The sequence below is a fragment of the Oikopleura dioica genome, chromosome XSR, assembly GCF_907165135.1.
Source record: "Oikopleura dioica chromosome XSR, OKI2018_I68_1.0, whole genome shotgun sequence".
Classification (NCBI taxonomy): Eukaryota; Metazoa; Chordata; class Appendicularia; order Copelata; family Oikopleuridae; genus Oikopleura; species Oikopleura dioica.
In genome coordinates this window covers 8,353,959-8,378,104 of record NC_137294.1, presented here as the reverse complement: position 1 = coordinate 8,378,104, position 24,146 = coordinate 8,353,959, and the positions used below count along the sequence as shown (strand labels likewise).

General features: G+C 43.0%; 6 protein-coding genes across 11 annotated transcripts; 5 read left to right on the top strand and 1 right to left on the bottom strand.

Moving 5' to 3' along the window:
• The first annotated feature begins 447 nt into the window (after positions 1 to 447).
• LOC145707951 (uncharacterized) lies at positions 448 to 3,038 on the top strand. The gene is made up of 8 exons (XM_081785546.1): positions 448 to 593; positions 850 to 1,083; positions 1,221 to 1,332; positions 1,368 to 1,578; positions 1,649 to 1,933; positions 2,119 to 2,654; positions 2,700 to 2,773; positions 2,819 to 3,038. Exons 2-8 carry the CDS (start codon positions 955 to 957, stop codon positions 2,870 to 2,872), a joined length of 1,401 nt encoding a protein of 466 aa, XP_081641672.1. The 5' UTR covers positions 448 to 593; positions 850 to 954; the 3' UTR covers positions 2,873 to 3,038.
• A 71-nt stretch (positions 3,039 to 3,109) lies between these two features.
• LOC145709469 (uncharacterized) lies at positions 3,110 to 5,217 on the bottom strand. 2 transcript variants are annotated; one of them, XM_081787160.1, is made up of 7 exons: positions 5,034 to 5,217; positions 4,451 to 4,747; positions 4,052 to 4,400; positions 3,746 to 4,006; positions 3,593 to 3,700; positions 3,403 to 3,548; positions 3,110 to 3,359 (listed from the first exon to the last, which is right to left on the bottom strand). In XM_081787160.1, the coding sequence occupies exons 2-7, from the start codon at positions 4,729 to 4,731 to the stop codon at positions 3,209 to 3,211; spliced, it is 1,296 nt and encodes a 431-aa protein (XP_081643286.1). In that variant the 5' UTR covers positions 4,732 to 4,747; positions 5,034 to 5,217; the 3' UTR covers positions 3,110 to 3,208. The 2 variants fall into 2 exon arrangements, with proteins under 2 accessions (XP_081643286.1, XP_081643285.1); XM_081787159.1 differs by lacking the exon at positions 5,034 to 5,217 and having other exon boundaries at positions 4,451 to 4,829.
• Positions 5,218 to 5,570: 353 nt separating this feature from the next.
• LOC145709464 (DNA excision repair protein ERCC-6-like) lies at positions 5,571 to 10,108 on the top strand. Its single transcript, XM_081787150.1, has 9 exons — positions 5,571 to 5,636; positions 5,682 to 5,848; positions 5,893 to 6,072; positions 6,118 to 6,582; positions 6,655 to 6,922; positions 6,967 to 7,725; positions 7,772 to 9,099; positions 9,175 to 9,496; positions 9,545 to 10,108. Exons 1-9 carry the CDS (start codon positions 5,594 to 5,596, stop codon positions 9,931 to 9,933), a joined length of 3,921 nt encoding a protein of 1,306 aa, XP_081643276.1. The 5' UTR covers positions 5,571 to 5,593; the 3' UTR covers positions 9,934 to 10,108.
• A 556-nt stretch (positions 10,109 to 10,664) lies between these two features.
• Positions 10,665 to 15,824, top strand: LOC145709468 (uncharacterized). The gene is made up of 12 exons (XM_081787158.1): positions 10,665 to 11,053; positions 11,628 to 11,888; positions 11,933 to 12,085; positions 12,131 to 12,233; positions 12,281 to 12,457; positions 12,502 to 12,702; positions 12,747 to 12,976; positions 13,019 to 13,277; positions 13,355 to 13,594; positions 13,641 to 14,000; positions 14,044 to 14,139; positions 14,184 to 15,824. Exons 2-12 carry the CDS (start codon positions 11,659 to 11,661, stop codon positions 14,352 to 14,354), a joined length of 2,220 nt encoding a protein of 739 aa, XP_081643284.1. The 5' UTR covers positions 10,665 to 11,053; positions 11,628 to 11,658; the 3' UTR covers positions 14,355 to 15,824.
• Positions 15,825 to 15,842: 18 nt separating this feature from the next.
• LOC145709466 (uncharacterized) lies at positions 15,843 to 20,384 on the top strand. Of its 5 annotated transcripts, none has more exons than XM_081787156.1 (7): positions 15,843 to 15,890; positions 15,993 to 16,088; positions 16,132 to 16,389; positions 16,442 to 16,773; positions 16,815 to 17,099; positions 17,146 to 17,533; positions 17,581 to 17,778. In XM_081787156.1, the coding sequence occupies exons 1-6, from the start codon at positions 15,881 to 15,883 to the stop codon at positions 17,350 to 17,352; spliced, it is 1,188 nt and encodes a 395-aa protein (XP_081643282.1). In that variant the 5' UTR covers positions 15,843 to 15,880; the 3' UTR covers positions 17,353 to 17,533; positions 17,581 to 17,778. The 5 variants fall into 5 exon arrangements, with proteins under 5 accessions (XP_081643282.1, XP_081643281.1, XP_081643280.1 ...); XM_081787155.1 differs by having other exon boundaries at positions 16,129 to 16,389; XM_081787154.1 differs by lacking the exons at positions 15,843 to 15,890; positions 15,993 to 16,088; positions 16,132 to 16,389; positions 16,442 to 16,773; positions 16,815 to 17,099 and adding exons at positions 18,937 to 18,997; positions 19,120 to 20,018; positions 20,064 to 20,384 and having other exon boundaries at positions 17,353 to 17,533; positions 17,581 to 17,643; positions 17,686 to 18,896.
• On the top strand, positions 20,385 to 24,133 carry LOC145709465 (LLGL scribble cell polarity complex component 2-like). The gene is made up of 11 exons (XM_081787151.1): positions 20,385 to 20,563; positions 20,604 to 20,801; positions 20,842 to 20,936; positions 20,980 to 21,265; positions 21,307 to 21,490; positions 21,535 to 21,767; positions 21,806 to 22,075; positions 22,122 to 22,518; positions 22,558 to 22,816; positions 22,860 to 23,339; positions 23,384 to 24,133. Exons 1-11 carry the CDS (start codon positions 20,410 to 20,412, stop codon positions 23,627 to 23,629), a joined length of 2,802 nt encoding a protein of 933 aa, XP_081643277.1. The 5' UTR covers positions 20,385 to 20,409; the 3' UTR covers positions 23,630 to 24,133.
• Positions 24,134 to 24,146: the final 13 nt, after the last annotated feature.

Genomic DNA, 24,146 nt, shown 5'->3' with positions numbered 1-24,146 from the left:
AGCACGTCTTCCCTGCGATCGCGTAATTTTTCTCCGATGAAGAAATTGTCATTACTTGAAATGACTGAGTTTGTTTTAAACTCTCAAGAGGCAGTGACCTTTTCATAAATAAATTGACGGTCGATGCACAGATATACCACATCTTTGCGATCACAATTGCTCAAGCGTTTTTCAGAACGGCAACTTTGAATGAGTTCGTATTGTTCGCCAACTCAATTGTCCATAGACTTCCTGGCCTGCGTCGGTGGTGAAATATCAGACGAAAAATAGGGAGCGTCTGCTTTAATTAAGTCAGATTAATGTCATTGTTCTTTCTGAGTGGATCTTACTCCAGCACGGCTCAAGTGTTTTCTTTTAAAGTAAGCTCGAACCCATGATCTCCGCTACTCAGTTTCACGTCTTTATGAGATCAGTCGAGAGGCTAGACGATTTGGTTTCTAACTTAGGAAAAATGTGATCGGATGAGGTAATCTTACCTTTCACACGGAGTTCGCTCGAGACAAAGCATACTCAAATCAGGCACTTCAGCTCTTCGTTGTTATAATAAACGCTGCGCTTAGAGATTTTGAAAAAGGGCATCTTCTTGAAATAAGGTACGTTCCGCTGAAAATTTCTTGCAGAATGATCATCATAATTGCTGTGAAATTTCCATTTCGCGGGGTATGAATATACGTCCATGGTGAATTACCATTGGTAATTACATTCTAGCTTTCTACTGTCAACTCCCTCGCTTTTCAGTATATAGGCAGCTTGTAAACAATAAATCCATTAATGCTTATCTCAGCTTCCATAAGTTGTAATAAGCTGAAGACTAACATGCGACCGTTAGTTGACTTATTTTCATTTTAGGTGCGGAGGGCGATAAGAGACAGCCGAAGCTAGCTACCGCGGCATCGCCACCGCTAGAGGGAAACCGATGAAACGCGCGCAACGGACGCAGCCATTTTAAGAAAAATGGAGCAAGATCAGCACGAGAGAAGCCTTTGCCGTCGAAAACGAATGCCAGTCAACATCATAGAGTTTTCTCTCATCTCCGTGACCGCGTGGGGACTTGGCTTTGCTCGATATTTAGCGGAACACAAGGTCCGGTTTCGGAAAGGGCCGGCTTAGCGCGCATCCCACTGCACTGGAACACCCCAGGCAACAGTTATGGTCAGTTGTTTTAGAAATGTCAACGGCAAACGGCCAAATGCAATTTTTTTTCTCGAACCATCTAAAAGGGCGTTGAAATCATGCATCTCTTCAAAATCTCCAGGGACTTGTCCGCAACGATGACAGCCATTTCGGCAATCGGTTTTATCATTCTAGTTGTCGTTACTGCAGCGGTAGCAGGTACTCAAAAGTAGAAGGTTTATAACTAAATTAAGAAACGAGCACACGTAGACACAAGATCCTCCTGCTGCTGTGGAGCCTTATATACTCCGTCTGTACAGCGCTTACAAGTATTATTTGGTATCTTGGAGTGCCGCCTCAAGAACACTCGCCCGAAATCATACCGACTTGGAAGAAGTTCTGTATTCTCGCCTCCTTTGTTTTCCAAGACATTTCACTTGACATCGTGCAAGCCTTACTAATCAGGTACAAAAGTAGGCGACCTTCCTCAGCATTCAGAAATATTGATCTCCAAAATCTAACTCTTATAATTAAGCTGGATAATCGCACGTGAAAAACACACAGAGCGTGCAATAGCTTCATTTGGTAGTCTTTATCCTATTGGATCCCTAGTAGCTTCTGCTTTATTCCTCAAAATTGTCGATGTCGGTGGCATATTTACGATTCCTTCATTTGTCGTCCCAATTTTTGTCGCAGCAATGATAGTGAAAACGTCGAAGTCTATGGATTCATCAAGCTCGAGTAATCGGCAAAAGTTTTGCATAAACTCGCTGCACATATTCTGCCCGGACACTCGCATAAAGAATCTACAAATTTGGAGGTGCGTTTTAAAAAAGTTCTCTCTCTCTCAAAAGAAATTACGTAGGTGATCTCAAGAAGCTTTTGATAATTCCTCTCAAAGCATGAAATTGTTAAAATAAGCCCGCTGCCGAAGAATTTATTTTCTTTGGAAATAAGCGCTCTGAGGCTTCAAAATTACACCGACCAGTAATTTTGATTTTTCAGCTCGATAACCTATCCAGCAGTATTCCTCCTTCGCTCCGAATTGCCCACTTTGTTGACAGAGCTGGACGCACGCAAAGGCGACTTTCATTTGGCGAAGAGTGAAGAGGCAAGATTCCTGGTTACAACTGTGTCGGACTCTGGCTCATTTGTTTTTGCGATTCTCGTTCTTGTATTCAATGCTACAGAGCGAGTGAGGATTAAAAATCTCACCGTCGGAATACACGTGACTTTAATTATCGCGCTCATTTGTATTTTCCAATTTCCTGCAAATGCGATCATCTTCACAACGGCGGTTATCTCGGGACCGTCGACATTAGTGGTAATGTTGTTGCCGTTCATTTTACTCGCACGCGCTCGCAACGGAGACAAGGAAGAGAGACATGAATACGTGGTCACCGACGTCGCTGCCATTATGATCTCATTCAAGGTCGGTGTGACCCTTCTCATCATACTTCTCGATCACATCATGTCTTCTTTGAGCAGCCAATCGTCTTTAGATTACGAAGATGACTCCGTCTTCTCCAAGCAATCTAATGGTACAACTTGCGGATAGCTACTTTTGCTTTCAATTACTCTTCTAGTTGGATATTACTTGATGATTGCCCTGCTTACAATTGGAGGAGCTTTCTGTACCAAGCTGCTGAAGTTTCATCAAGTTAAACCCTTATTCCCAGTGTTTTTTGTTTTTATCATTTTCTAGGATGTCGACGGGAATGAAGGAAGACTCATTGAGAGAAATCAGTCCAACATTTAAGAAAACCAGTTATTACGAAGAGTGATTGAAAAGAGATATTCGAAGACATAAACAACGTCGACAATTACAGGTGGTTATTGGAGAAGGATGACTGCCAGATATGGTAAATTGCTGTACCGCGAATACGCCTATCATAATGCATTACTGAATCGGCCAATAAACCCAATAAAATGGCCGTATTGTTTCATGCTTATAAACGCAACGGAACTAACATTTAAAAATTCTCAAAATGTCAGGTGTGCATGTATTAAGTAAATAATTTAGGAATGTGAACAGAAAGGCAGTCGTGAAAAACGTGAGGTGAAAAACAGTGTAGAAGAGATTTAATAAAAGTGATTAAAACTCATCTTTAAAAGAAGAAGAGCGGCTGAAGCCGGCGAAGGACCGATTCAAATTCTGGCAGACCCGCTTGTTCCTATTAGAGAGCGCCTTGGAAGCAGGAGAACACAGATAACTGCATATTCGTTCGTCAATCATCTGTCGAGTCCTGAAAGATTGTTAAACAACAAGCATTTAGCGGAGCTAGCTACCGGTTCCCTTGTTCTGTGATTGAGAAAATCTGCGTTCCGTCACTTCTCTTGTACCGCGGAGTTGTTCGAGACTGATAAGAATAGTCTGAAGCGCTGTAAGAGCGAAACGCTTTCTGAGGAGTTCGACCAAGCCGCGGAATCGGCAGCTAATTAATGGAGTTGAATGGAAAGTACTGATTTCGTGTTAAACCTGATTTTTCCAGACACGGCGCGGGTTAATTTCGATCTCGTCGTCAGATATGTTCTCCTTGTTCTCTTCAGCGAGTCGATTCGCGGACCTCGACCGGGACTGCTCCTTCTAAAAAATAAAACACTAACAACATATTGAAGAGATAGTCTTTACCATTTTACTTGGTGTTGACTTGTAACCAATTAATTCTCCTGATTTGCCAATAACTGGCAGCTTCCGGCGAGAATCAGGCGGCTGAGATTTGGATCGCGACTGAAAGTTGAGCTTCTCGAGTTGTTTTGAGATCGACTCCTCCTCGGATGAGAGATAATCAGTTTCGCTGTCTGAAGAATCGCTTTCGGAGTAGAGATAGTCTTGTCGCTCGATTACGTCGATTACGGATTTGTTGAAATCGTAAACTGTCTTCTCGGGATCCTTAAAAGACGAATTGACGCAAGTGTCTTATCTGCGCTGGATTACCTGAATTCTAGCGCTGTGTGGAGGGGGAACAATCTTGCTTGCTCTATCGCCGATGTGCTGCGCAAAGGACTCAATATGCGATTTGTATTTTTTCGGAATATTGAACTCGCTCGCTTGGAAATCGGCAATTGTCTGTTCAAGGTCGCAAGTTTCGTCGGCTAGAATGGTCTCCTGCAGACAAATGGTCCTCTCCCGATTGTTGCCGCAGTCGATCTCCTTTTTCTTGCCGATTTCGTCCGGTACATTCGCCGCGCAAAAGTTCAATAACTCAAACCGTTCGGATTTCCAGTCCACTCTCCCGAAGGGTTCATGCTTCGAAAAGTCGATTTCTCCGACCTCCGCTGGATGACTGAATTAAAATTAAGCATTCATTCGCTCAAAGGGCAAAATAGGACTTACGTCTGATTTAGATCGAATTCCCTTGCCGATCTGAGCCAACTCGAGGATCTAGATTGTTCCGCCTTCATTTTCGTGTATTTAGCGATTCTCTTGTCCGCCTTATCAAGCTCCTCTTCCTCAGTCGCATTTAGCGCTCTCTTGTAGATCTCATGATTCAGATTCAGACTTGCTGAATCTTCGCAACTCACTTCTGCCAGTTTGAGCCATTTGTCGACGACAGCGTTGACTCTCCCATTCAAACTGGGCACTTGAAGGAGGAAGTTGCCGGGAGTTTGCTCCATTTTCTCTGTCTACTCTCTGAAAAAAGGTAAATTTCAGACTGATGTCGAAAGTCGGCGGCCAATTAAAAGCTTTTCCCGGACAGCCGTGATTTCTTTCGACCAATAAAAAGCCTTACTTATGACTTTCCGGTTGGCCAATCACCGCTTCCGGGAACGAACGAAGTCGGATTAACGGAAGCCTCACGCCCTAAATCTTTATGGTGTTCGAGTGGCGCCTTCTGTAATTCAAAAGTCTTTCCTCTATCGTAGGACAGTTCTAAGCCCTAGAATCTAGGGGCAGCAAGTCTTTCAAAAATATTCACCTTTGAAAAATGCGCGGGCTTGTAACGAAACGAACTTCAAAAACAGTTGAATCGCAAATTGAATCAAAAGCCAAGATATCGGATAGTGGTTCGGACTCACTCGAAAATTTCTTCGTTGACCAATCCAAAGCCGAAAACTCTCTTCAACCGCGAGAAACAGTTTCAATTTTGGACGGCGTCAGTTTCGGACGCAGCGCGCATTCTGATTTTTTCAGAGGCTCTTTCAAATGATGCACTTTTTCTTCTTGCGTCAAAACAGAAAGAGTCTGAGAAGCTCGAGATTATAAAGGAGCCAGGAGTCTTACTCTTTAAGAAATCCTTAAATCGACCACTGTTAGTAGAACTTTCTTCAATCAGAGAGAAGAGAGGCCTCAAGAGTTAGGAGAATACTCAAAATCGGAACTAATAATTATACTGATTGACTGTTCTCTGGATTCTAGAGTCAAGAACTTTTCGTTTGCCTCTTACTCCAGTCTACACAGTAAGAAGGCACATGATTTTTGTGATTGCGATCTCATTTTGACAATCTCATTTTTTCAGGTTGAAATCGGTTAACAAAAATGAGTGACAACAACAACGATGCCATGTATGAAGAGTATATGGGTAAGGCCGAAATTTAGGACTTTATTCTCAGCTTTTGATTTTTAGCAAAGGCCAAAAAATTCGGGAAAGATGGAATGCTCACAGAGGCTATGAGGTTCCTGCAATCGGCGCAGCGTTTCAAGAAAACGGAGAAGGTTGCCAGGAGAATCGAGGCTCTCCAAGCTGTGATCGATCAAGGCACGAGCTCAGATGAAAACGATGAACAGGTTCAGGTGATAACTTATTTTAGAGTATCTTTTGCAAACAAGATGTTCAGACACTTGAACGGGGGATGAAGATGGACAAAGAGATCTACGAGAAGCTTTATCCCCATCAGCGAGAAGGTGTCCAGTGGATGTGGGACGCTGTTCATTTGGGCAATGAAAGTCTACCAACTTCGCAACGGATCAAGGGCGGTTTGCTTAGCGACGATATGGGTCTCGGAAAGACCATCCAGGTAATTTAAGTCGTCCAGCACTAGAGTTTATGAGTCTTCTGATAGGTGGCAGCGTTCATCGGCGCTCTACTCGATATGGGCGAAGCGCGGCACTTCTTGATCATCGTTCCCACCTCGTTGATTCCGAACTGGGAGGCTGAGCTCCGCAAGTGGGTGCCCAATGTCTCCCAGTTTCGCTTCTCTGGCGATATTGCGAAAAGAAAGCGCGAGAGAGATCTTTATCACGCCCAAGCCTGTCGGTCAGCCGTTGTCATTGCCTCCTACGGCGTCTGCCGTACGAGCATGGACGCTCTCAACTCGAAGAACGGACGGGACTGGACATGGCCTTACATGATCTTGGACGAAGCCCACAACATCAAAAATGCTAGCCGTAAATCGTCAAAGGCAATCGACGGGATAAAGTCAACGCACCGACTTCTTCTGACCGGTACACCAGTGATGAACAAACTCGTCGATTTCTTCACTCTGATGAGCGTTATGAGCCAAGATAGAATTCTTGACATGAACCAGGCCAGTTAAAACAGAGTTAATCTGAAAGAAACGCGATTTAAAAAGTTTACATGTGTTTTGAACTGTTAAAAGGCTACCTTTAAAAATGAGTATCAAAAGCCGATCGAGATAGGACGAACCAAAAATGCGCGTTCCTACGAGGTCCATCGAGCGAACATGCTTAGCAAGGTGTTGCGCGACAAGACTGATTTCTGGATTCTAAGAAGGACCAAGGATGAAGTCAACGAGAAAGCAGAATCGGGAGGCTCGGGAGACGGGCCTTCTTTCCCAGAACTTCCTCCGAAGAATGACTTCGTACTTTGGTGCAAGATGACAGCGAAACAAATGAAAATTTACAAGGGTAAGTTTCGACAACTGGCGTCTTCTATTAATCCATGTGTTTAGATTTCTTGTCATCAGACGACGTGCGAAATGCATTGATGGCGAAGGCATCTCCCCTTGTGCAATGCACGGTGTTGAAGAAAATCTGCGATCATCCGCGCAGAATGGCCAACAATGCTTGTCGCGCGGCCGGTTTATTTGAAGGTTCTTTCAATGAGACTTTGGCTAACGAATGCGCAGCGAACAGAATTCATGATTGCGACTTGGACACACTCCTCGAGGAGAGTGGAAAGATGAAAGTCTTGTCAGAGCTTGTTGACGCCATCATTCCAGCTAAAATGCTTATCTTCTCGCAGTCGATTAAAATCTTGGATATTGTCGCGAAAATTCTGGAGGAGAAAGACATTAACTACATGCGAATGGATGGAAAAGACAAGATCCCTGTGCGAGATGAGAAGGTGCAGAGATTCCAGAGAGACGAGAGGATCAAGATTTTTATGCTGACTACAGGAGTAGGTGCCGTTGGATTGACATTGACTGCAGCTACTCGAGTCATTGTGTTCGATCCCGATTGGAATCCATCGCGAGATGACCAAGCTGTTGACCGGGCCTATCGAATTGGGCAAGTTCGACCTGTGGTAGTATTTCGGCTAATTACCTGCGACACTATCGAAGAGAAAATCTACCGAAAGCAGCTCTTCAAGAAGTCCATCATCAGCCAGAACAACGGCGAAAACGACGATCCAACAAGACTCTTCACGGACTCCGACATTCGTGAATTGTTCAATCCACCAGTTTCCGATGCGGAAAACATGTGCTCAGGTATGTGCTTGATCCGTCATCGAATTTGAAGTTAACTCCTTTTTAGAGACACAGAAGGCGTTAGCCGTCGTTGCTAAAAAACGAAAAGTCTACCCTCAACTACTTGAACTACTGGAGAAATTGAATACCTTCAAAAGCTTCCACGCAGGTATTCACGATCATGACCTGGCATTTGAAGCGCCTGACGTTCAAAAGGAAGAACTGACTGAGGAGGACAAGCAAAATCTGAGAAAAATCGCTGCCACTGTTGGAACTGGTGGACAAAGCGTCAAGAAGTACTACCCGAAGGATGTCGACTTGCCAAAAGAAGCTATTCCCTATCCGCAATATCCACCTCGTAATCCTTTAACGGAGAACTCGAATGTTGACTTCTCAAGAATACCGTTCCAGAAACCTAATTTCGACGATCTCTCCGCAGGTACATCGAGCGGAGAAAATTCGGGAAAGGCGCGAATCTTTGGAAACTCGCTTGATTTCGTTCGTCCAATAAAGAAAGAAGAGCCAGGTGAAGCTTACAAACAAAACATGTGGAGAAAGCCGGAGCCGCCTATGCTGCCAAAGATGGAGTCACAAGTGGTTTCTCTTATTTCCAGCGAAGAGGATCTTTCGCCAGTCCCAGAACGGAAGGTGTATCGCGCAGATAATATCTATACGAACTCGCCGCATTTTAACCGCATGAACATGGATAAGTTAAATACGACCCCGGACGATTATATGAAGAAAAGACTTTTCAAGGAATCTCCATCATCTTCTCCAAGTGCAAGAGATGAAAGACCGAGTCAGACAAACCCAACTCGAAGAAGCAAGCTCAACATTGACGCGCAATCTGACGATAGCAATGATGATGATCAGATGGAGCTTGAAATTGTTGGTGGCTCCGCCAGCGCACAAATCAATCATTTGGAGCAGACTTTTTTTCCCGAGGCACGCCCATCACTTAATTCAACAATTGCTCCTCCGAAACGTATCGCAGCGCTCATCGAGGATGACTTGAACGAGTCCGTTAGCAATATGTCTATCGGAGGTGATGAACCTTTTGAGGACGATGATGACGAAAAATCACCCCTCCCAACGAGTCCCAAAAAGTCACAGGCAAATCGGGAGGTGTCAGTCCTTGATGATGCGGTGCAGGTGACACAAAGATTCGCGCCTGGTGAATTCAAATTCGACAGCTTCGATACGGAAACGACAGACCCGGCTAAGAACCAATCGAACCCTGATGGCACAATGAGTGGAATCGGTGATCTTCCACAAGATCTGGACTTGAAGCAAGATGAAGATTTCGACTCTGATGCAACGGCAGACTCTTACGAACTGCAGATTGATGAACGCTCTTCTTCGATGATTTATCAGCATATAAGAGAAACGTCTAAGGCTAGGATCAAATAATTTTATTTTTCTGTATTCGAAATTACCAAACATATGAAGAAAATATTGATTCTCCTAAAGCATTCCAAGCCCGACGATATAAAACCCGGTGATGCTCACGAACTAACTACAGAAGAAGCATCAGATTTACTTTTCGGCGGTTCAAGCGACTCTGACGATTCCCCTGATCAGCCCCAGAAGAGTCACTCCTCGAACGGGTTGCACGTGTCTGATAGTCAATCCGCAAACTCATCCTCGAGACGGTCATTCAATCCAATTCTGGCCCCAGATACCCAGAAACCACCAGAGAATTCTTTCTTATTCGACTCTCAAGCTAATGTATCTTCAATGATTGCCGAGACTACTGGTGAAATAGTCGACTCAGAGGAAGAATATAATAACAGTAAGTTTACTCTACTATCTATTTTCAAGTATATTTACTTGAATTTAGTTTTGCACAATGCGTCCGTCTGTGCTTCCCGGAAGAAGCGAAAATTTAAACGGCGCTCTCAGCTGCCTCCTCGTCAAGAGACTGACGACGAAGATGACCCTGAAGAGAGTATAGTCGAAGACATGGACGATGATATGGGCAGCTTCATTGACGATGGGTCAGAGATCAATGAACAGTCGGTCTCTGATGACGAGTCCATGGAAGCTGAAGATCACTTTGACTCGGAGGACGAGCGACCTGTAAAGCGTAAGGCCAAGTACGGTAGAATCGTGGAATTGGAATCCGATGATGACGAAACTCCAGATGACCTCGAGTCAGACGATGATGATTTTATGAAGAAGCGAGTAGGTCGAAGAAATGTAATCAACTCTGATTCTGACTCTGACTGATAATTTTTCCCCTAAGTTCACTTCTGTAACACGTCTTCCCCACTTAACCGCACCCTTTTTACACTACCGTTAAAATTCTCGCATTCCTTTTTAGTGTTAGCACTGCCCACGGATAAATTTAAACACTGGAACAAACAAATATATTGAAAAAGACCTAAGTTAGTTTGCACTTAAATATCAAACAAGGAAGATTCATTTCAGTTGCATTTAAAAAAAGGACAAAATGTTTTTTAACAGTAAATCGTTGTAACAGTAAGGGACAACTAGCACGCGAGAAATGAACTTTGCAAATTAGTCTTGGCGAAAATAGGATGTTTTCAAGCTCGAAGAAGGATAAAGCACTGGTCGGCGAAATGTGTTTTCAAGTTTTGAAGATTCAAGGCAAATTTGAATTTTGTAGGCGTGTCAGCACCGCGCGCCGAGCTTTTCTCTTCTGATAGCTACCCTAATCGATTTAAATCAATCATGGAAGGGCTCGGTCGAGCATATCTAGTTTGAAGATCCACGTTTGCATCAGATATCTCTGAGGGTTTGCTTTGGTGATGGTTGTTTTCGACATTTGGGATTTCCACGCCCCGGACTGGCCCAGTAGTATTTGAGAATGGCGCCGCGGGCCGATCGCGAGCGCACGTCCGTTCTGCGCGGAGCTGTTCAGCCCTTCTCGGCTTCCGTCGACTCTCGAGTACTCTGTTCTGTTCCTGGGGCCGGAAGTACTCTCACAACAATAAAGTGCGGAAGGAGGTCAACTGGGCTGCTTTGGCCGCATGTAGCTGGGTGTCGAAGCCCACGTGTGCTCGCAAATGGGTCGCAAGTCACGCGCCCGCGCCCCCTCAGTCGCGATCTATCTGAACGCAAACAGCTCAACTCGAAAACAACCAAAAATACTTTTAACCAAGCGCCCTCTATCTTTTTCACAAAAAAAATCGAAGCCTCTTAGACTGTATCACACTTGTCTCAGAGTCAAAATTTCAGTCCAAGTAGTATTTTGGGCGAATTGTTGAACGTACGCCTCGAAAACACCTATAAACACGTGTAAAGTAGACGAGAGTGCCCCAGTTGAGAGTAAACTGAGTAGACGCAGAAGACGAGTCTGGCTGTCCAGTGGAAGAAGACCAGACAGGTTAGTTGCTCGAGCTCATGACCCTGGCTTCACTGTGTTGATTCGTTTAGTTAGTTACACAAATCCGCCAAAGATCCACTTGGCCCCGTGCCAGTGCGCCCGTTTGAGGCCATTGTCAGTCGACGGTAAAGGCACATCTCCACAGACTTTGGAAAAATTTAACCTAATTTTTGAAAGATAGGCTTGAGAGTCTCTCGCCACGGCCGGCGGCAATTGTGGTAGTTTACTAAAAAAAAGACGCTGTGAAAGAGATCATCCCCGTCCCCAGCGAAGCATGAAAGGACACTGGCCTTTTATGTGAACGCCCATAATTCGAGGGGATTGTTAGCAGAGGGCTCGTGCCGAGAAAAAGAGGGGAATGCTCTGAAAAGCAATCGATAGGCTGGGCGGGGTTGAGATGATGACGAAGTATCGAACATGTACTTAGTCATCGCAGAACTCGAAAATATTGACGAGAATTCAGGTCTCGGGTAAAGAAGCTGGTGTACGTGGGCGCGGGATCTCGCCTTTGTTCAACACAATTGAGCCAAGCTCAACATTTCTATTCCCGTCCTGTCATAAGATTAGAGTTTAGATGATCTTTTCGGTTGTGCGCTGAGCGACTGATGGCGACTGAGACGCTCATGGCTCCCACGACAGCGATAAACGACTCCCAATCTTATAACTTCCCCATCGATGACAGGCTTCATCAGAACAGCGGTAATAAAATGAACCCGGAAGCAGCGAACCGCATGCCGACGAAAAATGAAACTGAACAAGCTGGTTCCGACGACTGTTTCTCGCAAATAACAAAGAACGAGAAGCCCAACCACCTGGGATACTTGAAAAACTTTCGGTAATTGCATATACTCTTATTCTTTTTCAACTGCCATTTTCCAGGGTGAACCAATGTCCTCTTTTCCTGCAACACAAGTGCACACAGCATCGCCCGTTTACCTGCTTCAACTGGCATTTCCAGAATCAACGGAGAAGACGACCAATTCAGCGCGCTGACAAGCCGTTCAACTATTCCCCAGATATTTACTGTAATAAGTGAGTATCTCCGTTCTCGAGTGCGTTGTAAAAGTTTCGCTTCAGATACGACGAAACAACAGGAACGTGTGTTGATGGAGACAGTTGTGCGTATCTTCACCGGGTAACTGGCGATACTGAACGAAGATATCACCTCCGCTATTACAAGGTAAACAACGATTGCGAGAAAGTTCATCTGATTAAATGACTCGATAGACAGCTGCGTGTATTCATGAAACGGACGAAAATGGACATTGTGAGAAAAACGGTCCCCATTGTGCTTTCGGACATGGCGCTGATGACCTTCGAAGCCCCACTTTCGATGCTTCTTGTGGAATTGAGGTTTCGTCTAAAGGCGATCTCCAAGAAAAACTTTCTTTGGATGACAACAAGGTAGATTCATTTTTCTTATCGCTCCCCTTAATGCTTATATTTAGTGGAATAATGCTGATTTCGTCCTGAGCAATTACAAAACGGACACTTGTAAACGCCCGCCGCGCCTCTGCCGTCAAGGATACGCCTGTCCACATTTCCATAATCCTAAAGATCGAAGACGAAATCCCAAAAAATTCAAATATCGATCGACGCCATGTCCTGCAGTGAAAAAAGTGGGAGATGATTGGCAAGATCCAGCGAAAGTAAGTGAGCTTTTTCAGAGGCAAATACTGATCCTCTTCTTTAGTGCGAGAAAGGGGACAGTTGTTGTATGTGTCACACGCGTACTGAGCAGCAGTTTCATCCGGACATTTACAAGTCGACTAAGTGCCACGATATGCAACAAACAGGCTATTGTCCCAGAGGCCCATTTTGTGCTTTCGCGCATGTGGAACAGCTTGATGAAGACGGCGAAATCGGAGGCCAGGGCAAGATGAGAATTCGAACATCTTCGGACGCTCAATTTGAACTTGCAAGGTAAGCTCGCCTAGCTCTGTTAAAATTTCAATACGTTATTAGACAACGCAGACGAGATCAGCTAGAAGCGCGAAACATGCGCCACTCTGTCTCCGGTTCGGAGGGAGGAAGAGGAAGAACACAGTCTTTCTCTAATTTCCGGAACAATGGAGACGGAAGTTTAAAGACAGCGAAAGTATCAAATTGGGGAAGAACTTCGCAAGAAATACCGAGGCCGCAAAGACAGGCAGAAACAAATCAGCCTTCGATAGATATTCCTCAGCCTAAGATTTGGAATAACAACTCTGGAATTACTGCTCAGGTAAATCTTCCTTGTCTACGTTATAATTTTGATAAATCTTTCTTCCACGAAAATCACTTCTCATGAAACTTTTTCAGTCGCCAAGTTCACCTTCTGTGGCCTCTAACAGCCCTAAATTTGAGTCTCCACGTAGACGGGATGCTCATGAAGATCACAAGAGCTCTAGATGGCCTCCACATCCTGAAGATGAGGAGAAAACGAGAGAGTCTGACCCATGGAGTCCAGATGTTTTTAGAGAGATAACCGACATCAACGAGTTCCATAATGAAACGCAGGAAGAGGAAGCGAAATCTGGCTACTTTGGTCCCGCGCAACCGGTACTTGTTGTGGCACTCATTCGTTCGATTAATTTTCGTTTTGTAGCACGAGACGGCGCTCGTAGATGAGTTCTCGCGAAGAAGAACCCAGAGCGCAAATTACTCATTCAATGAAGGCAACATCTGGAGGAAAGATTCGCCTCCATCGCGGAGCTTCAATGACTGGACCAACTTCAGCAATAATTTACGTGGCGTCGCGGGCTCAAACGGCATCGGTTCGTCCTCTCCGATTTCAATTCAGAACTCGCTGAACAGTCAGAACTCTATCACAACAGCTATTCGAAATTCTGTGCTCCAAGGGAACGATGGCTCCAGCCACAGTCGTAGTTTCAATGAGGAATTGCTTCAGCAAGAGAACATGAAGCTCAAGAAAGATCTTTACAACGCGGAAAATGCTTACAGACAGGTATTTCATTGCGTCGATCTTGTGAGCCTTAATTTTAACGTAGCTGGAGAAAAACGCCCGTCGACAATCTGATTTCTACAAGAGCGAATACGACAAGGCGAGGAAGCATATCATGGATCAGAGTAGAGAGCTTGATCAGGTGAGAAGCTAGGTTTTATAAGGATAAGAACTAATCTGGCGTAGCTTCGCGAAGCTATGCGCAACGTAGCGGCGGGCCGGGTGATCGCCGAGATCCGTAACGCGCAGAGAACTGGTAACCGCTGCCCCGCCTCACCACACGACATCGAACTGATTTTAAAGACGCTCAATCGCGACAAAGAACTTCTGGAAAGCATCCTAGACGCTGAATGTTAAAAAAATAGCTAGAGACTTGTTTCGTCCGACCAAGAGTGGATAAAAGTCGAGTTACTAAGTCCAGACCTGATTTTTTGATGTCTTGACCGCCCCTAGAATATTAACAGTATCCGACACTCCTATCAGATGTTTTCCTTCAATAGTTATAAGTTCATCTAAGTTACATGTCATCATCAGTGCCAAATTTCAGCACTGGAAGACGTTCAGACCACGTTATTGACTAAAGAAATCAAACATTCTCATTCATTTCAATATTCTATTTTGTAGTTTCATAATTTATGCATGTTTCTCTTTACGTTTTTGGTTTTTTCTTTGCCTTTCAAATTCGAGCCTTTAAACAAACTCTAACTCTAAAATTCATAAGGGTTTTTCAACCCCAACCAACTTATTATATCTCTGATATATGATTCTTTTGAAATCGATCGATTTCCCCGATATTTCCAATTCTATTATATTTTCTATTCAATTTTTCGTTGTTTAGCCTCAAGAATGCCGGCGCTATTCTCTAGCAGTCCGTCTTCAGGCCCCAATTCAATCATTCTTATTCCGGTGTCATATTCTCTATGCACCTCCCATTCTAACATCTAATATCTGAATTATATTTTCTATGAGACCGCCATTCTCCAACGAATATCCAGAATGGTTTGTTTCAAATTATTTTTTGCGTTTCTCACGCTGAACGGAGTTTGTTAATATTTTTTATATAGGCAGAGATTGACAGCATCTCAATCACTTGTTTTCCGTGATTTGCTGTTGTTCAACTTCGAAGGTCTTTCTTCGAGCGCCTTTTATATATTTAGAACTTATTCCTCGTGCATTATGTTTTTCTGATGACCTTTTGGGAGAGTGTACTCCCAACTGATCAATTATCAATAATTCGCGTTTTCAGGTTCAATTGTTTATTTGATATATTTATATCTTTTTTATATATTTCGTGGAATAATATTTGATACTGACTATACCATCGTTCACACAGTATTTTTCCCTCTGTCGACACAGTTTTCGAACCAAAAATTAAATTTAAAATTATCCCAAGCAATACCTTTTGACCTCTCACAGCACAAATGAATTTTTTGCTGAATCAAAATTTTCGAATTTCCAAAATAATCGACCTTCTTGTTATTAACTATTTATTCTAGGAAGAGTTGCACTGAAACTGTTTCCTGATAGAAAAATCGCTAGATAGGATTGTCTTTTGAAAACTATCTAACGATAATTCCCACTAGTATTTTCAAATTTTATCTTGGGCGACTTCCATCGCTTATTCTTAGTAGAATTCCCACCGCATTGATCACTTTAACCTCTGTTAGAACTCATGTTAAATTTTCTAGCCTTCTTGAACAAATTCCATCTTTTTAGTTTTTCAGAACTTCGCCCCGCCCGGAACGGACGGACTTATATATTATCCCTTACTGCTCTTAAATCTTTTTAAATAGAATATTCGAATAAATATAGTTAAATTCATTGTAAGTTCCTTTCTTGATAAAATGTTTTGAAGAGTGATAGACGTTCGGATCGCTCGCGAAATGGAATCAGTGCAGGGTTGACTTTAAGAGCATTTTACACAAGCAGGATATCAACAAAAAACATGTTATTAAAATTGAGTCGTCAATATTATTGCTCATCCCTTGTGATAAGAGTACAGGAAAAGCACGAAAGTGGACGCATGGAAAAGAAAAAACCCAGATATTGTTCGTGGGAAGGAGAAAGAGCGACGTGAGCGTCTGACAAAAGGTATTTCCGCATCTATAACGATTTTGTCGAAACTGGAAAGTAGCTTTTCTCAACATGCAAGGTCTTTTGCCAATTTCTTACCTCGAGACGTGCATAGCAAAGATCAAGGTTGGCACTCCTGGTGTCCAGAAGAATATAAACAAAGACCTGAAAACGTGGAAAATACCGAATTATCTGTTGTGCGAGATGGTGATCGAGTACTTGCAAGCTGTAACACAAGAATTGACGAAACTAAAACAAGTGTCTACTACTTCGTCTTCGACGCAAACTATCACATACAAAACAGATAGAGACGTCCAAGGTAACTAAATAGCGATAGCTTTCCGATAAGAATGGTGCTAAAAGATCCATAGTGAAACCGACTTGTGTATCGTCTATTACGCAGACTGATGTCTACCCAAAGAGCGTAGAGTGCCAGACAGCCTCGCTTGACTCTCCTTCGAAGTCGTCCAAACAGTTCAACATCAATCATCTGATATCAGAAGCTTCCTGTCGCAAAGGCAACGATCAGCTTAACACGCCAGCTAAATCAAACTTCGATCCGGAAGGACTTACAGTAGCGCGACCCTGGGACATGAACATTCATAAATCGCCTATCAAATCTACCGTCAAGAAGAAGCTCTTCTCGCCAGCTGTGGATATGAGTGGAGCGGCGGAAACAAACAAAACTCAACGGGCTCATAAGGTTTGCGTAAAAATAATAAGCCTATGAAAATAATAATTAAGAGCGTTCCAAAGCAACCGAAATCACGAGAAAGAAAGCGAGATGCTTCATCGTGGGACACGCGGCCTGTCTCAAAATATCAGAAGCCCTCGAACAAGAACTCCGCTGGATTTGATTCAACCTTTTCGATCGACTCACTGACGAATCCGTACATTCATCAGCTCAACGAATTTCCAGTTACGCCTATTCCGGCCACAAATTACTTTTCCAATGAAAAAAGTCAGCAGCAGTCGCGAAAGCATATGCCTGCTCCTATCTATAGTCAGCCCAGCGCGCAATCATTCTCGGTACGAGTAACAGATATTTGGTTCTTCACTCTCTACATCATTTAAGAACAACTTCCAGATGGGCGAAGCTCCTCTTGATTGCCTCAGTTGGCCGATTTCAGAATGGGGCGTTAATCAACCAGGCCAGAATTGGGCGGATCCAAACTTCTTCTACGCTTTACAATTGGACTACAACGAGTCTAATTCCAACATGTCCATGCATCCAAATACCTCCAACATTCCTCACAATATTAGCCATATTCTAAACAATTAACACACTGTCGACTTTTGATATGTTTTAAAAACTGTACATATTTCTATTGATTTCACAAATCCTTACTAATAAACCTGTACATAATTCAAAAACTTGTTCTCATATCTTACTGAGACATTCAAGAGCTGAAAAGAGTTGCAAATGGATGAACAAGAGTTGATCGAAGTTTTGAGAGACTACGGTAATTTTAGGTTAGTATTAAATATATTGGAATGATTCATATTTCAGAAAACTTCGAGAGAAGACTCGAGAGACTCGATAGAAGACTGAGGCGCCTTTGGCCGAATAATGGTAATCAAGGCCCCGCACCAGCTGCGTAATTATTTCCTGAAGTTCATAACCTGCTGTACCACTGTCGAGGCCTTTCGTAACTAGCTGCCCACGTTTGTGTCTCCAGGGCTCCAAGAAATAAACTGCCGAAAGGAAAACGCGAAATTAAAAGAAGAAATGTTTATAGAATGATTTCAATTCCAAAGCGAGTTCGGCCGATAGTGCTCTCGCGGAGTTTGTCGTCGTCCAACTTGCTCCTCAAAGACAATCTAGAGTGGCTAAAGCCAACAGCAGTCCCACTTGAAGAGTCCCTGAGCAAAATGAAGACAAAAATCGCTGAAGAGAAATCAAACGATCTTAAATATTTGGCTAAGGAAATACTTACTGGGAGAAAGCCTCCTGTACGAAAGCAGAATACAAAACACAGGGATCTTCACGAGTTCAATGAAAAATTTTTAACAGCAAATCCGACTGTGCGCCTCCATCTTGTCATATTTTACAGTAAATACTTTCACAAAGAAGGAATATCAGGAGTACGAACGCCTGGTTGGCGCCTCAAGCAAGGAAAACCTTACTCTGCGCACGATGTCGTTACCTCGATCAGCTTTTTTGAAAGTCTTCTACTTGAGAAATATAACAGAAGCTACAGCGAGGAGTTTGCGAAGCTTTCGATAGGCTCGCCCGCGGACGTGCGCTGGAAAAGATTGAAAACTATTCTGGACGAAGAGACAATCGACTCTATTGAGAGAAGATGGTCTTCAGGAATCACCGATCAAATGAGCTTTGAGAAAAACTTTTGGGAAGGAAGTCTTGAGTACGCTTCGGAAGAGCTGCCTTGTTTTTCCAAATTGAACTTGGACAAAGAAATAGTTGACTTACTGAGCAAAAACAAAAAGAAAGAAAGCAGCGGGAGTTTAACGATCTCTGAGCATGTTCAGAAAATTGTAAGCGCTCAGGACGAGCGTGTAACGCCTGCAGAAATACATATAAAGCTGAGAAATGGGGAAATCACAAGTGAATCAGATTTATTCACTGCGTTCATGTACAAGCGCATCCGTCGACCGCGGCTCAACGTCGATGCCATTGAAAAGTCCTTTTTTCGCTTCCAAAAACTTTGCAGCCTCAGATCTCTGCCGAGTGACGCCGTAGAAAATGTAATTTCTTCGAAAAAGAATCTTCTTGGAGCAATAAGTCACGCGAAGAAGGCGAGTAATTTATGGAACGAGGAACAAGAAAAATTCGATGAAAAGTTCAGTTTAGACGCAGAGAAAAAGGTATCTTTCATTTGCATTCAAGTGTGTCAGTAATTTTTAGTGCTCGACAAAAGGACACGACGAGTTGAAGAGATTCAAGGCGGCGAAAGCTGCTGCTTTAGGCACGGATTAATTCGACATATAGAGAAAGTAATTGATCATTATAGTATTGAGTCAAACACTATGTATTACATATGTATTACTATAGTATGTAAAATATTGAATGTTTTTATCCAGAAAAAAGACCATGTGAAGCATTTGAAGAATGAATCGAATAAATGCTTTCTCAAAAAACAACATGCTGAATATGTTCTTTTCAAAGACGCCCTAGCGATTCCTAACGCTATTTCTTCGCAAACAAAAGAGCGAGATATGGTGCTAAAAACTTCGAAGCAAGAAACGTCTAAAAAAGGACTGACTGCGGATCAGTTGAAACAGTTATTCGACCATGAGATAATCGTTAACAGCAATCAACATGATTCGAGCAAGTCCTTGATCTATTATGGGCAACTGGCAGAGTTTTATTCTGCTCTTGAAAAGTATATGTTGAGTGTTTTGGCGATGTCTGGTCATTTGGAGTACGTTTCATCTAAACGGCCAGGGCCCTTTGTCAAAGAGGCTTTCTGTGGCCCAAAACTGAGCGATAAGAACATCCAAGCTCGCGAAGAGTCTATTTATCATCTGCATTCTGCTGTCATCTCTCGAAAATTCGAATATTTTGAAAGAAAACAAACTCATCATCTTTTCACTGATTTCAAAAGAGGAGATCAAAAATCGACCGAGTTTCCTTTCGTTTCCGTGTCCAGAACTTCGCGGCAATCTGAGAAAGCATTCTTTGCTAATCTCAGCGCTATTGAAAATATTCTATCCTCGTTCCAAATCGAGTACCGAGTGGTGGAGTCTGGAATCACCAATTTGCAATTTTCATCTATGCGATCGATCAAGGTAGAGGCCAGGTCTCCATCGACAGGGCTGTGGCATACTTTCGGCCAAGTAAATCTACGGGACGATTTTATTGCCTCACGACTTGGCATTTTTCACGAAGACGACAGAAAAGATGAATTGCGCTATTGTTACACGTGTGATGGGAATTTCGCGTCTACCGGTGTGCTGATGAATGTGCTGCTTGAAAAACAACAAAAAGTAGTCGGACTCAGTTTTATTTCGTTTACATTTCCATAAATTTAGGAAGATGAAAAGGGCACGATCTCGATAGCACCTCAACTGCAGCAATTTATGTCTGGCAAAACCCATATGAAGGCGAACGAGTGCCACTCCAGCCACTTTTATAGTGGCGTTTTCGCCACCAGCTTCAAAGAGAATGGATCAATGGGCGTTTTTCGCGGAAAAGGCACGCTTCGGCGGAAAGATTGGCCCGGCTTTGAAAAGTGGGAACTTTCAAGTGAATTCACTGAAGACTCTACCGACGAGAGTGAATCTGTGCTCATTGATCTTGATTCTACTGATTTTCAGTAATCAATCCATCTCTTATTTTTTGCAATTCAGATGTACTAGCCGGAAATCGTCTTCGCGAATGCTCAATTTTCTACGCGGCCGGCAGGATGCGGGCCCGGACGTCTACGACAAACGTCTAGCGGACTACAACTTCTCTGCTTCGATCACACACGGCTTTCCAACTCAACCAACATGTCTTGATATTGATCCCATTTTAAACTTACTCGCTATCGGTTCGGTCTCCTTGAAAGCAGCCAGTGTAGAATTTTTTAGGATCACGATTAGGATGTATTCGAATCTACGGAGCACCGGGTGTAGAAATGATCGGCGCAACAGAAGATGAGGTTGTTATAAACAGAGTAAAATGGCTTCCGGGACGGGGTGCAATAGCTGCTGTCTTGGAAGACTGGAGTTTGCAAATATTTCATATTATCCCTTTGAAAACAGGGACTAAAGGAGAAATGGGGCTAGGTAACTTAAAAAAGAAGACTACTTCTCAAAAATAATCTAGCTTTGAGATGCACTTTCAAGCCTGAAACACGTGTGGAACTGACAGCTATAGAATATTATCCAAGAAGTAACTTAATTTTATGTGGAACTGATCAGGTATCCTGGAAAAATCATGGTCATGAATAAAGATTGGATTTAGGGAGACATCTTCAGCTTATCAGCGGACACATGTGAAAGAAAATATAATGAATTGGACCAAGCCCTAAATCACGCTACGATAGCGTCTTGTCTTTCCGATGAATACAACAATCTACGGGCGGTGGAGGAAATCCACGTTCGAGGGAATCAAATAGCCATTGCGTATGCTCGAGGAGTCGCGGTGATCTTCAACCTTGATTCAAAAGAAGTTAACAAGATATTCTACACGAAAAATAATCTGCAGATTGAAGCGCTCGACTGGTTTGATAAGAGACAAGTATATATTGGTACTGATTTAGTATCTACTTCAATTAACATTTACAATTAGGATTTAACGACGGAGCGACCTTAGTCTGGAATCTCGACGAGAGCATATGCTCTTCCGAATACGCAAATATTTATGGCTCGCTGTGTGAGCGGAATGAAAAATGCAAACCTATACAAAGATTAAGTAAATTAAAAGACATCAAAATAATTCATGGCGGTCTTCCTCGCTCGTCTTACGGTGATAGGTAAAACAGAAATATAGTGCAATGTGTTTACTCCAGATCATCAGATATTCAATAACTGTCTGCTCTTCAACCATAACAGTCGCCTTTGACTTTTCTTCAAAAATCATCGACTACCGTCTTACTGCAACTAAAAATGGAGATGCGGAGGCATTAATTGTTCTTTGCGAAGAAGAGCTTGTCGCCATTGACCTGATATCTCCGAATTGGCCTGTATTAAGGAGTCCGTACTTGGCTTCCCCGCACTCTTCAGCACTCACAGGCTGCAACATGTCCCAAGGTGACTTGCTTACACTCAAGTCTTTCTAGCATTTTTAGTATCAAAAACTATTCTGGCAAAGATCAAAAACCTGTGCAAAGGAGATGATAAAAAGTACTCGTCAAGAGCGTGGCCAATCAACGGAGGCAAGAAGCTTTCACATCAACCAGCGGATCAAGAAGACGCACTTTGTCCGGTGATCTTGACCGGGCACGAAGATGGCGCTGTTAGAATATGGGATTTGTGTGATAACAACTTTCAACTGATTGCAAAAATTGAAACTGCTCATTATTTCATAACGGACGATGAGGGCGAGCCAGAAGAAGAAGGTATATGCGAAGCATTACTAATAATTGAGCTTGACTTCCATTTTAGAGGAGTGGCCACCATTCCGGAAGGTCGGCGAGTTTGATCCTTATTCCGACGACCCGCGACTAGGGATTAGAAAAATAGAGATATGTCCGACGTCAGGGGCTGTACTAATTGGTGGAACAGCTGGACAAGTTGTTATTGTTCATCTCGTATCAGACTCGAACGATAACAAACCTCTCTACAAAACGATAGACGTGGTAAAAGATCAATCAAGCGTGGTATGGAAGGGACATCCTGCCCTACAAAGCAAGGACGCCCATAGATACGAGCCAAAAGGATACCAGGCTCATTGTATCGGCCAAATGATGCCGCCAGCTGCAATCACTTCGGTTGCTATTGAGTCATCGTGGGGTCTTGTAGGAATTGGAACGAGTCATGGTTATGCGCTCTTCGACTACAGGTTATTCTTATTGCTGATCATTTAGTAAATTGTTTTTAGAATAATGAATGTTGTGGTGGCTAAATGCACGCTACAGAATGCAGATCCAGCTCAAGAGGGAGGACTTTCTCGATTCTCGAATATGAAGCAATCTCTGCGCCAGTCGATGAGAAGAATCCGGAGCTCGATTCGCGTAAGAAATAGAGGCTCAATCAGGTCATCTGGAAGAAGGCCGATGAGCTTGCAGAGAAACGGAAAATCAAAGAAGATAGACGAGGCGAACAGACGACTTGAAGCAGAGATGAAACAAGAAAGAGAGGTTAGTACAAGTGTGCAAGAAAAAATAAATGAATATAAATAAGATTGTGATGCGTAATACGCAAATTCCATCAGCAGAAACATCTCGCACGGCGGCAATAGTGAGAGTAACGTACTTTGCAACAACTTACACAAAAGACGGGCATGGGATCTCACCGTCCTTTTTTGTCGGTACCGCGGGTGGTTGCGTGGCTATGTACGGGCTGAATGTTCCGGACTATAGTAAACGTTCCGAGCGAGCTGTAGAGCTGGTTAATGGAAAGGAGCTGCAATTGTCACACCGCGCCCCAGTTATAAATATCACCGTGATGGATTCAAAAGGAGCTGTTGGGACTTCTTCGCCTTCGAAGTCAAACCATCACTACTTGATGGTTACGACTGAAGAGCAAGTGAAAGTTTTCAGTCTACCGAAATTGCTTTCAAAGAAGAAGTTCAAGTTGACTGCGCTCGAAGGATCCCTCATGCTCAGAGCAAAGTCATGTAGATTTACGAACCATAGTGCTCTTATCACAGTTACGAATCAGGTAAAATGTTCAAAATTTCTTGAAATCTAAAATTTTGCTCCTAGGGAGAAATCATCATTTTCAATCCGAATGACAAGACAGTTGTTTTGGAGAAGCGTTTCGAGTGCATTGATAAAGTCAACAAATACGGCCTAGTTTATGCTCAAATCGACCCTTGTGGCTTTGGATTGTATCCTCTTTCAATGTCCGAGTTCCAACGATATTCTGTCAGCGCTAGCTATTCCGCTTCCTTCCTTTGTTCTATAAAACCAGTTAAATATTCACCTGAAGATGAAAATAGTTCACCTTAGTCCCCAATCGGAGTATCAAAATTTTTCTCTAGTTGAATTTATACACTATTAACAGCTGTATATATAGTAACTCGTTACACAACAAATTCACCAAATTTCGAGTTCCCGATGATTTTACCTCACCTCTAAACCGTTTTTTTTTGTATTATTCCCTTTTCTAGTTGATTCTATTTAATTCATTCACTGCTTACATTCTTACGTGTAATAATCGAAAAATAAAATGAAACGCATGCATGCCTTAAAAGCTTGCAACCACTGCTCAAGCCTAATCATGTATTAATTATGATCTGTATTTCTTTCTAACTTCCTTTCTAGCCTATACAAATTTTTGGCTTGTTATTCTATTGATTCTTTCACGCCCTTGAATTAACCCGTCAGCCTTTCCTTGGCATATTCAGTATTCCTCCAATTCATTCCATGCAAATTCCTTAATAGTCACACCTAGTCACATTAACGCTTTTCTTACCGGAATTTCATGACACTTCGCAATAAAAATAATCTTCACTTTGTTGACTCT

Bases quoted from the DNA above. Each gene is read 5' to 3' on its own strand.
- LOC145707951 (XM_081785546.1), top strand. From the start codon at position 955: ATGGAGCAAGATCAGCACGAGAGAAGCCTTTGCCGTCGAAAACGAATG. The intron at 1,934-2,118 runs GTGCGTTTTAAA...TTGATTTTTCAG, and splicing joins AAGAATCTACAAATTTGGAG to CTCGATAACCTATCCAGCAG. The intron at 2,655-2,699 runs GTACAACTTGCG...TTACTCTTCTAG, and splicing joins CTTCTCCAAGCAATCTAATG to TTGGATATTACTTGATGATT.
- LOC145709469 (XM_081787160.1), bottom strand. From the start codon at position 4,731: ATGGAGCAAACTCCCGGCAACTTCCTCCTTCAAGTGCCCAGTTTGAAT. The intron at 4,401-4,450 runs GTAAGTCCTATT...ATTTTAATTCAG, and splicing joins GAATTCGATCTAAATCAGAC to TCATCCAGCGGAGGTCGGAG. The intron at 3,360-3,402 runs GTAGCTAGCTCC...ACAATCTTTCAG, and splicing joins ATCACAGAACAAGGGAACCG to GACTCGACAGATGATTGACG.
- LOC145709464 (XM_081787150.1), top strand. From the start codon at position 5,594: ATGAGTGACAACAACAACGATGCCATGTATGAAGAGTATATGG. The intron at 6,923-6,966 runs GTAAGTTTCGAC...CCATGTGTTTAG, and splicing joins ACAAATGAAAATTTACAAGG to ATTTCTTGTCATCAGACGAC. The intron at 9,100-9,174 runs GCTAGGATCAAA...ATTCTCCTAAAG, and splicing joins ATATAAGAGAAACGTCTAAG to CATTCCAAGCCCGACGATAT.
- LOC145709468 (XM_081787158.1), top strand. From the start codon at position 11,659: ATGGCGACTGAGACGCTCATGGCTCCCACGACAGCGATAAACGACTCC. The intron at 12,458-12,501 runs GTAGATTCATTT...GCTTATATTTAG, and splicing joins TTTCTTTGGATGACAACAAG to TGGAATAATGCTGATTTCGT. The intron at 13,595-13,640 runs GTACTTGTTGTG...TTCGTTTTGTAG, and splicing joins ACTTTGGTCCCGCGCAACCG to CACGAGACGGCGCTCGTAGA.
- LOC145709466 (XM_081787154.1), top strand. From the start codon at position 17,811: ATGATTTCAATTCCAAAGCGAGTTCGGCCGATAGTGCTCTCGCGGAGT. The intron at 18,998-19,119 runs GCACGGATTAAT...TCCAGAAAAAAG, and splicing joins GGCGAAAGCTGCTGCTTTAG to ACCATGTGAAGCATTTGAAG. The intron at 20,019-20,063 runs GTAGTCGGACTC...CCATAAATTTAG, and splicing joins TGCTTGAAAAACAACAAAAA to GAAGATGAAAAGGGCACGAT.
- LOC145709465 (XM_081787151.1), top strand. From the start codon at position 20,410: ATGCTCAATTTTCTACGCGGCCGGCAGGATGCGGGCCCGGACGTCTAC. The intron at 20,564-20,603 runs GTTCGGTCTCCT...AGAATTTTTTAG, and splicing joins TTTAAACTTACTCGCTATCG to GATCACGATTAGGATGTATT. The intron at 20,937-20,979 runs GTATCCTGGAAA...GATTGGATTTAG, and splicing joins TTTTATGTGGAACTGATCAG to GGAGACATCTTCAGCTTATC.